At 39.8% G+C, this 11,407-nt stretch overlaps 1 protein-coding gene across 2 annotated transcripts in view; it reads right to left on the reverse strand.

Annotated features, from left to right (window-relative positions):
* ANO2 (anoctamin 2) overlaps positions 1-10,644 on the reverse strand; it is a 2,341,832-nt gene extending 2,331,188 nt beyond the window's left edge. For both annotated transcript variants that reach the window (XR_011281759.1, XM_069628333.1), the window contains exon 1: positions 10,336-10,644. Coding sequence is in view for 1 of the 2 variants with exons in the window: in XM_069628333.1 (XP_069484434.1) it covers positions 10,336-10,498 (163 nt within the window). In the remaining variant the exon portion in view is untranslated. The remainder of the gene's footprint in view (positions 1-10,335) is intronic.
* Between the last annotated feature and the right edge of the window lie 763 nt (positions 10,645-11,407).

Consider the following 11,407-nt stretch of genomic DNA (forward strand, 5'->3'; position numbering starts at 1 on the left):
CCATTTATTTGGTTTACAACACATTGAACAAAAGCAGGAGGCAACTGGTCATTAATACTCAGGCAAGCAGAATCTACAAGGATATTTAGACTGGATACATCAAAAACAGGACTCCATTCTTGAAATTAACTGATTGTGTTTCTTTAGTGATGATTGTTACAAATACAATAAAGTGCTGGTTTGTTTTAGGAAACAGTATATATTTTTGAAGCATGAGCTCGCTGACTAACGGACAACTTAGCCAATGGATAAACAAGTGCTCTCAATCAAAATGCAATATGTATTTGCATTGAAAGTGATACAAGCACTTAGCTGAATAATTTAAGTGAATTTATTACATTGTGTGTTTTATTATAAACAAAGTTGAAGTCAAATTGATCTTCATGAGCCAAACGACATACAAATATCTCCTGATCAAATTATCATGGTAAATTGTGCTTTAATATGAGATTGTATGATTTCATTGTGAATTGATTTGAACATGTTATTTTCATATTCAATATTTTTTCAGTAGCAACGGACACAATACAAGTTAGCTAAACACACCTACCATTGACACTGTTTCCTTGTTTTTTTGCAGGGCCAGTCTGAATGTCTCCTTAAGCAAGGCTGAGGTGAGACTGTTCCACTATTACAACGGAATGCTGGACACAGAATATGAGAATCCTACGTATTTGTAGCCATACTGTAGCAGATTTACCTTGCAAGCATATCATGAAAAAATGGAGAAGAACAGTTCGACTACCCCTTCCTTTTTGCCCCGGAGTATCTGCAAGTTAGTAAAGGGACAGTCTGGGTAACCTTGAGACTGTTGAGTACTCTACGCTGATTTACAGATTTAGCATCTTTCATATATTTCAATATATTTTAATACATTTCTTATGCAGCTAAAAAAAGACCTCCAATCTGGTCTAACATATCTTTTTATATAATTCTAAAAATGAACAAAACTGTGCAAAAATTCACTTTCATTCTTGTGTCAAACAACACACCATACCATGAATTTAAAGCTAGACAAAAAAATCAGAAAAAGATAAATCAAACAACTCATTAAATGGAAAACACTGCTTTTGGGGAAACCTGCTATTTGGAAATTTTAAGGAATAGAGATCTAGCATCAAAAACTATAATCATTCCTGCATAGTTAAATGCAACCATTGTCTAAGGGAGTCAGCTGTTTCTACTTTAATTGCTTATGAAACAGCCTCTCTGCATTACTGTACGAGTATTATTTTACAGTGTGGTTGATATTACAACTTCTATCATACACCCAGCAATGAGAAAAAGGAAAGAAAAAAAGATGACACTTCCTTTTAGTCAAGTCGACATATGTTTCGGACATCTAGACCCATACAGGTCACTCTCACAATGCTGTTGGTCTTGCAAATATAGGCCGTCATCAGGACTATAGAGGTGATTTAAACAGGTAGTATATACTTCCCACATACAGTGTTATTTATATTGCGATCTACAAAGAAGATCAGAAAAGGTGCATTAAAAAGATGAATATTTAAAACATTTTTTTTCCAAAAAGTGATGTTATAAGTGTAGTGACTGCGGCATCTATTTCATGTATCACCACCCTAAATGACTTGTCTGTTGCTCTGATTGCTTCGAGAGATTGAGGGAAAATTCTTATGACCATCTGGCTGCTTGATGGATAGTTGATCCGGAGGGCGTGATAATTGGCCATATCTATACATATGAATGACTCATGTTCATTGGGTTCAGCTTACTTTGTTATTTTAATCAATCTACATCATTTGTTAAACAGAAAGATGTACCTTACAGTGATACTCGGAAGCAGACTATTAAGCTGGCTTCATACTGCAACTTTTGTGGATAGCTCCAAACACATGCAACAGGGATTATCTTCCCCACACTTCAATCGAACGCTGTGTGCAATGTTTCACCAGCAGTCTAGTGCAAAGAACAAGGGAACATTTCTAATTAGTTGTTCTGTAATCCCCGTATATCAGTATATAAGATTGGACTTGTAGCTTGTTTATTGTTGTTTTGAGCCAAGGCTGTAACTAATCGCCATGTCTACTGTTTTTAGTTCAAACAGCGTCATTCCTTCAAAGTGACACACTGGTGCATACTATGCCCTATGTAGCAGTTTCAATTTGTTATATACCTTATGCGTCCAACAACAGACAACGGTGTCCACTAACATCCAGGTGCTTTTAGACTAAACGACTTCGGGGGCTTAAAGGCCCCCTATTCATTGTCATGTGTATTCCAACCAAATGTAATGCTCCAGGCTCCCCGATGGTGGGCGCGAGATCTACCTTTCTCATTGTTACTATTCCAAAGGTAAAGAGAACCCCCTTACCTTCGCAGCGACATATCCGGATCCTCAGATATTTCAAATGTTATCGCAGTTTGCTTAGTCGTTGCACTTTTACTGCAGACGGATTGAAAAATGGACATAGGATCATGTGATTTTGTGTCATGTGATCCAAGCGACGTGATAGTCGCCAAAGAAGATCGACTCATATCTAAATTGTCTAGTCTTTTCATACTGCTGCAAGAGAAAACTAGTGAACGAACCCATTTGCATAATTATGTTGGTGATGTTTCAATAACTGGGAAAATCAAAATTTGCTGGTTCCACATGTTGTATTAAATATACAGAGCTTACTGGTTACACGTTTTGTAAACAAAATGACCCAATGTAGACAAAAGCGAAAACAAACCGACAAATGCACATAATTAATATGATGACTGAACTCTTGTATTCTTTTTGTGAATTAATTTTTATTTTATGACATGCCGTATTCTGCCTAAATTGCAAAAAGAGTGATTGTGTGGACTCGTCATTCAGAAGGGCAGATTACTGCTTGCATCGTCTGTGGGCAAGAACCTTAGTTCTCATCCATTTGTTCATCCCAATCATATGCCCCTTTAGTGGCACAAGTTATATTTGTTGCATGGCCTCAGAAGTGCTATTATATTTGTAGAATGGTACCTGTGGGTATTTTTAACCAATAACGGACAGCCAAAAAATGTTCTTCCTACATTGGGTCGAATACATCATACTAAATGGTAAGTACCACCATTAGAATAACAGCCAATGCGTAAATGTTTAGTCTACAGGAACTCGGGCTTATTCACAGAAATACATTCCATTCCACTGCCACGTTTAGTCCTTGTTTAAAAGAGTTAACATTGTATATCAATTTTTGTTCACATCGTGGCAACGTGAGATCTCTATTCCCTCCTCTGGGGGCCGATTATACAACTTGAAGTACACACCATAACATTTCAGTGGCTTTATGCTGTTTTTTAATATAATGGGCCACCAAAAGTTTGTTGTCTATTTTGTTGCTTATGCACGATTTGTGCTCACATATTCGCTGTCTCATCTGTCGTTTAGTCTTCCTGATGTAAACTAGGTTACAAGGACATATAATGACATAAACCACCCAAGTTGTTAAACAGTTGGTGAATTCTGTCAACTGGACCACTAAATTCTCTAATGTGATCTTTTTCATGACTTTTGTTCGAGGACAGACTGAACATTTGCCGCATTTGTGGTGACCGGTCACTGGGGGTAAACCCCATAATGTACTTTGTACTTTATTGGCTGTGGGCTGAAGCAGATAAGTATGTACCAAGTTGTCCTTTAAGTTCTTCTGCCTTTTAAAGGCAAAGCGTGGTTTAGAGGGATTAAAATCCTCCTTTTTGATCGTATCCCAGTGTCTTAAAATGACTTTTCAGAGGGAGCTACTGATGGGGCTGAAAGTGCTAACACATGTCATTCTTTCTAGGAAGGTTTTCTGCATCGGGTGCATACAGGTTTCCCTGATCATGTGCTGGGCTCTTTTTTTATGCCCTCTGTATAGTGGATTTTGGGTAACCTCTATCTTTTAATCTTGTTTTCAATGTCATTCCGTGCGATTTATAGTCTGCTATCTGTGAATAGTTCCTGCGAATTTGCAAAAACTGGCCAAAAGGAAGACCTTCCTTTAAGCTTTTTGGATGAAAGCTAGCATAGTTCAGTAGCATGTTTTTGTCAGTGGGCTTTTTGTATAACACTGTTTCCAAAAAAGCCTTGATCTGCTTTGATCATTTCTAGATCGAGAAATGGCACTCTGTCTTTGTTGTATTCTATGGTGAACTGAATACAAGGGTTTTGGATGTTAAGCCATTTGTGAAACTCCAGGAGTTGAATTATGGGGCCTCTCCAGATCATGCATACATTGTTGATGTATCTGTACCATGCTTGGATGTTAAAACTGAACGGATTGTTGGTGTGGTATATGGAATTGATCTCAAAATCATCCATATAGAGGTTGGCCAAATCGGGGGCAAATGTGGCTCCTATGCTGGTCCCTTGTAGTTAGTTGAAAAAGGTATTATATATATATATATATATATATATATATATATATATATATATATATATATATATATATATTATATATAATCATGCTACTGAACGATGCTAGCTTTCATCCAAAAAGCTTAAAAGAAGGTCTTCCTTTTGGCCAGTTCTTGTGAATTTGCAGAAACTGTTCAGAGATAGCAGACTATAAGTCGCACGGAATGACCTTGAAAACAAGATTAAAAGATAGAGGTTATCCAAAATCCACTATACAGTGGGCATAAAAAAAGAGCCCAGCACATGAACAGGGAAACCTGTCTGCACCCGATGCAGAAAACCCTCCTAGAAAAAAAACTTGTGTTAGCACTTTCAGCCCCATCAGTAGCTCCCTCTGGAAAGTCATTTTAAGACACATGGATATGATCAAAAAAGAGGATTTTAATCCCTCTAAACCACGCTTTGCCTTTAAAAGGCAGAAGAACTTAAAGGACAACTTGCTACATACTTATCTGCTTCAGCCGACAGCCAATAAACAGCCCACAGCCAATAAAGTACAAAGTACATTATGGGGTTTACCCCCAGTGACCGGTCACCACAAATGCGGCAAATGTTCAGTCTGTCCTCAAACAAAAGACATGAAAAAGATCACATTCGGGAATCGAGTGGTCCAGTTGACAGGATTCACCAACTGTTTAACAACTTGGGTGGTTTATGTCATTATATGTCCTTGTAACCTAGTATACATCGGGAAGACTAAACGACAGGTGAGACAGCAAATATGCGAGCACAAATCGTGCATAAGGAACAAAATCGACAACAAACATTTGGTGGCCCATTATATTAAAAAACAGCATAAAGCAACCAAAATGTTATGGTGTGAACTTCAAGTTGTGAAATCGGCCCCCAGAGGAGGGAATAGAGATCTCACGTTGCTACAATGTGACAAAAATGGATATAAGATGTTAACTCTGTTAAACAAGGACTAAACCTGGCAGTGGAATGGAATGTATTTCTGTGAATAAGCCTGAGTTCCTGTAGACTAAACATTTACCCATTGGCTGTTATTCTAATGGTGGTACTTTTATTTTAATGGTGGTACTTACCATTTAGTATGATGTATTCGACCCAATGTAGGAAGAACATTTTTTGGCTGTCCGTTATTGGTTAAAAACACCCATAGGTACCATTCTACAAATATAATAGCACTCTTGAGGTCATGCAACAAATATAACTTGTGCCACTAAAGGGCCTATGATTGGGATTTACAAATGGATGAGAACTAAGGTTCTTGACCACAGACGATGCAAGCAGTAATCTGCCCTTCTGAATGACGTGTCCACAAAATCACTCTTTTTGCAATTTAGGCAGAGTACGGCATGTCATAAAATAAAAATAAATTACCAAAAAGAATACAACAAGAGTTTGGTCATCATATTAATTATGTGCATTTGGCGGTTTGTTTTCGCTTTTGTCTACATTGGGTCATTTTGTTTACAAAACGCGTAAGCAGTAAGCTCTGTTTCTTTAATACAACATGTGGAACCAGCAAATTTTGATTTTCCCAGTTATTGAAACATCACCAACATAATTATGTGAATGCGTTCATTCACTAGTTTTCTCTTGCAGCAGTATGAAAAGACCAGACAATTTAGATATGAGTTGATCTTCTTTGGCGACTATCACGTCGCTTGGATCATATGACGCACAATCACGTGATCCTACGTCCCTTTTTCAATCCGTCTGCATTAAAAGCGTAACGACTAAGCAAACTGCGATAACATTTGAAATATCTGAGGATCCGGATGTGTCGCTGCGAAGGTAAGGGGGTTCTCTTTACCTTTGGAATAGTAATAATGAGAAAGCTAAATATTGTGCCCACCATCGGGGAGCCGGGGGCATTACATTTGGTTGGAATACACATGACAGTGAATAGGGAGGTCTGTAAGCCCCCAAAGTCTGTTAATCTAAAAGCAGCTGGGTGTTAGGGGACGCCGCAGTCTGTTGTTAGACGCATAAGGTATATAAGAAATTGAAACTGCTATATAGGGCATAGTGTACACCTGTGTGTCACTTTGAAGGAATGACGCTGCGTGAACTAAAAACAGTAGACATGGCGATTAGTTACAGCCTTGGCTTAAAACAACAATAAACAAGCTAAAAGTTGGACCTTATATACTGATATAAGGGGATTACAGAACAACGAATTAGAAATGTTGCCTTGTTTTTTGCACTAGACTGCTGGTGAAACATTGCACACAGCGTTCAAATGAAGTGTGGGGAAGATAGCTCCAAACACATGCAACAGGGATTATCAACAAAAGTTGCAGTATGAAGACAGCTTAATAGTCTGCTTCCGAGTATCACTGTAAGGTAAATCTTTTGGTTGAACAAATTGTGTAGATTTATTACAATAACAAAGTAAACTGAACCCGATGAAATAAATATTGACATGGGTCATACATATTTATAGATAGTGCCAATTATCACGCCCTCCGGATCAACTATCCATCAAGCAGCCAGATAGTCATATGAATTTTTCCTCAATGTCTCGAAGCAATCAGAGCAACAGACAGGTCAGTTAGGGCGGTGGTACATGAAATAGATGCCGCAGTCACTACTCTTATGAAATCACTTTTTGGGAAAAAATGTTTTTAAATATTCATCTTTTTAATGCACCTTTTCTGATCTTCTTTGTAGATCGCAATATAAATAACACATTTGTGGGAAGTATATACTACCTGATCAAATCACCTCTATTGTCCTGAAGATGGCCTATATTTGCAAGATCAACAGCATTGTGAGAGTGACCTGTATGGGTCTAGATGTCCGAAACATATGTCGACTTGACTAAAAGGAAGTGTCATCTTTTTTTTCTTTCCTTTTTCTCATTACTTACTGAGAACAAATGGGTGTATGATAGAAGTTGTAATATCAACCACACCCTAAAATAATACTCTACAGTAATGCAGAGAGGCTGTTTCATAAGCAATTAAAGTAGAAACAGCTGCCTCTCTTAGACAATGGTTGCATTTAACTATGCAGGAATGATTATAGTTATTCATGCTAGATCTCTATTCCTTAAAATTTCCAAATAGCAGGTTTCCCCAAAAGCAGTGTTTTCCATTTAATGAGTTGTTTGATTTATCTTTTTCTGATTTTTGTCTATCTCTAAATTGATGGTATGGTGTGTTGTTTGACACAAGAATGAAAGTGAATTTTTGCACAGATTTGTTCATTTGTATAATTATATTTAAAAAAATGTTTGACCAGATTGGAGGTCTTTTTTAGGTGCATAAGAAATGTATTATAATATATTGAAATAAATGAAATATTCTAAATCTGTAAACCAGAGTGGAGTACTCAACAGTCTCTAAGTTACCCAGACTGTCCCTTTACTGAATGCAGATACTCAGGAGCAAAAAGGAAGGAGTAGTCGACCTGTTCTTACTTTTTTGATATATAACTCTCCCATCCTACAGTGTCGACCTCCCGAGATCAAAAAATAGGGAGCACCCAATTTCAAATAAAACATATCATGAAGACAGCCCTGAGGAAGGTGGCATTTAGAACCTAGGCCACTGAAACTGGTTGACACATGTGTGGAGACGGCAGTAGGGTTTCTGTTGCAAATCACGTTAATACCAGAGGTAGACTAAGACATTCTAGCATCCTTCCCCCTGGCATAGTCTTCACAAGATTGTGTTAGTCTTATAATTAGAGACCACTTTTTAACTTGGGTTCATCAACCTCCAGTATGGCCAATAAAGTGATAATTTAGCTCTAATACTGGTTGGTCATTGTCCCTACCCCATGTTTTAATTTCTTCAGTAGTAAGGGCCTCTAACAAGCGATATCCACTCTATTCACACCACGATTAGCTTCGAACACAGTAATGCCTGGGTCACTAGCCAAGCAAGCATCAATGAATGAAAGAAAAAAATAAGTTGATAAACTAACAAATTACTATCTTCTTATTCTATACACTATTAGATTAACGTCACACCGACACTGACTAATAGGTCCAAGTATACAAAAAAAATAGTCTTATAGGCGCCCCTCTGCGAGAACGAACACGGCCCATTGACCTGTTCTTTGGGAAGGTACCCACTCGAGAGTCTGCAGCCACACTTTAGCTCACTGTACCTTTCACAGATGGGAAATAGCCATTTGCATATCAGTCTTTGTCTCGCCCCAATGGGCAGTCCAGCACCGAAATGCTATGGCAATTCCCTTCTGAACAAGAGTACGAACAGTAACCCTATACACGTGTTTCAGCCTTGTTGGGCATCATCAGTGAGGTGGAGCGGTGCCTCTCTGACCACAGTGAGCAAGGGGTCCACGTCTGGATGACTTTTGGAAAGTTAGGCTAAAGTGTGGCTGCGGATTCTCGAGTGGGTACCTTCCTAAAGAACAGGTCAATGGGCTGCCTATGGACTCTTTTTTTCATAGGTTCAAGTATAGGCAGGGACAGATAAAACCGTCTCTGTCCTTCTTGTGTCCTAATACAGGGTTATTTGATGACAGACCCAGGCAGTCTCGCTTTTCTCTGTAGAACATATAGCAAATCAGCAGCACTCTCTCCGGCGTGATAGGGAAGCACTGTTCTCATGTTCTCACCCCTTGAGACATACACAATCCCCTATCTCTATACCAATGAAATCAAACTCTCATTCTATCATTCTAAATATATGCATTTTAGGGTATCGTAGTACTGTACCCATGGATGCACATTCCTCTGTAGCTTCCCACAGAGGATTGTGCTTTATCAAACCTGACGCATACATACGTACAACACCCTCTTGTACTGCTGGACCTCACTGGAAGATCGGTTCAGAATTGCCACTAATCTTGCACACACACTTTTTCAATTTCCAAAGTTTCAAGCTTTGGAAATTGAAAATGTACAGATATTGAGTTATGCTACCAACTCAATGCTGATACAAATTGAGAACATTGCCACAGGATTAAGTTGTTTTATACTTTGAAGTACAAATTGCTTCTATGATTCTATAAAACAATTTAAGAACATTTCTAGTGTCAAAATTGTTACATCATTGAGTATGTGAGTAACTGAATGTTTGGTTGTACATACAACACAAATTGGGTGTGCAGGGGACAGGAGAGCCCCACAAGAGTGTGCACTCCTGCTGTTTTCTTCATTCATGTGTTTCCATACACATTGTATAAAAAGTATGCTTATTTAACATGTGACAAATCAATATCAATGTGGTCCATTGCCCTCAGTAGAAACAAAAAACGCACACTAAACATTGTGTCACATATAGGACACATATATTACGCAGTTATGAATCTATGCAATCAGAACTACCATCAGAGCTCTCAAATACAGTCTCTGAAAGTGGTCTGCTGGCCAGATGTTTTTTCACTACTTCTCCCATGATTCACCATTCACTATACTGGGGAGGGCAGATGGGAGTTGTAGTCCAAAACATTTGGAGATGGAAACAAAGGTTGCAGACCCTTGTGTGCCACAGCCAAGATAATAGAATGCACATTCTGTAAATATACACAATACACTGTGTGCCTGCCTTGACTAGATTAGGCATTGGAACGCATACAGCAAAGCACAGCATTTTCCCCAGTGCTTCAAAAGGGCGCTCATCAGACACCCCTTTAGTGCCATCAACATGCACACATTAAAGTAGGCAAAAGGCTGACGTGCGTGGCTCGGCGCCCTCAAATTCTACATAATCTCACATACAAGTAGGCAGAGATTTAACGAGGTATTAAAAAACATAATTTAGTCGATGACCCCGAAAGCATTGTTTAAGGGGAGAACCAGGGTCCGCTGTCAGCCCAACGCTCACGTGCGTCTCGTGTGTGTTTGTATGACAGGGAAACACCTTCCTGATCATAAACCCGTATTCCTGTTGTTAATTCTTTCACCCTTTGCGCCAATTAAATTAAAAAAAAGCCTGTTGCTTCTTCCCCTCATCAGACCCCGTGAAGAAAAACAAGGCATTAATGTGGAAGGATACACTTACCAGGTGGCTGTGAGGCGGGCGCTTCCGTCATGTTGGAGGCAGAGGTTTGGCTGGACATGGAGAGGGGGCTAATAGGATGAGGTGTGTGCGCGGTGAGCGAGTACAGCCGGCTCCTGGTCCTCACCTGCCGTATTTTACGAATGGTACTGGCGGCTAATTCCATCCCGGCTCCAGGCCGCTTTAGTCAAACCCCCGACTTGAGCTCCAGTGTTAATTACCCAGGCGGCTGCTCCAGTAATCACCAGCACAGGAGGCCGAGAAGAGCGCGGGGGTCCATGGCACGACCACACTACACGTTGAGAGTGCGCCTTTCCCTGAACTCAGCCTGGCACACAAAAGCGCCGCAAAAAAAAAAAAAAGACACTTGCGTAGTGGCACGCTCCAATCCCATGCACATGGGCTAAATTGATAAACAAGTCACTTGTAAAAACATGGCAACAGTCACCACATGTCCCCGACCGAAAGGCAGCAGCAGTTCAATTTCCCAAATTATAGCATGGAGGGCAATTATCGTGTCTTGTAAACCCTCAAGGAGCTTTCGGTGACAGCTGATTCAAGCTGGCTGCCATCCCGCTGCTTCTTCTCCTATCGGGTTACGCCGGTTGTAGGCAAAAGCAGCCCTGCATGAAATATTAAACACGTTATCTTGTAATCAACGGTTCAATTAGAGCAGCATTGCCCTGTTAAAATAACGCTACGGTATTACCCGTTTACTACATGTTTTATTTCTCTCAGATACATGACACGCTTATTCATGTCGACAGAAACTAGTCCTACGTCGCCACTCGCGCGTGCCAAGCAGCGTGCACAGCCCTTATCGTTGCTGTCTTTTGAGTCGTGTTGAATGTTCTCAGTGCATCAGGTCTCTGCCGCCCGTTGTGTCTTCGTTGACCGCCAAGCTACCCCCCTACTTGCTCATGTGAAGGTTTCCCGAATTCATAAGGAAACCCCAGCTTTCTAAAATGCGTTTAACTGTTTGCGCTGCACGCGTCTCGTTGCTGGGTATGCTTTTCTTAGGGCGAGATGTCATGGCGCAATGTGCAAGAGCACGCGTGAACCATGATTTACGATG

Source organism: Ambystoma mexicanum, chromosome 12 (genome assembly GCF_040938575.1).
Source record: "Ambystoma mexicanum isolate Mex_15411 chromosome 12, UKY_AmexF1_1, whole genome shotgun sequence".
Lineage (NCBI taxonomy): Eukaryota > Metazoa > Chordata > Amphibia > Caudata > Ambystomatidae > Ambystoma > Ambystoma mexicanum.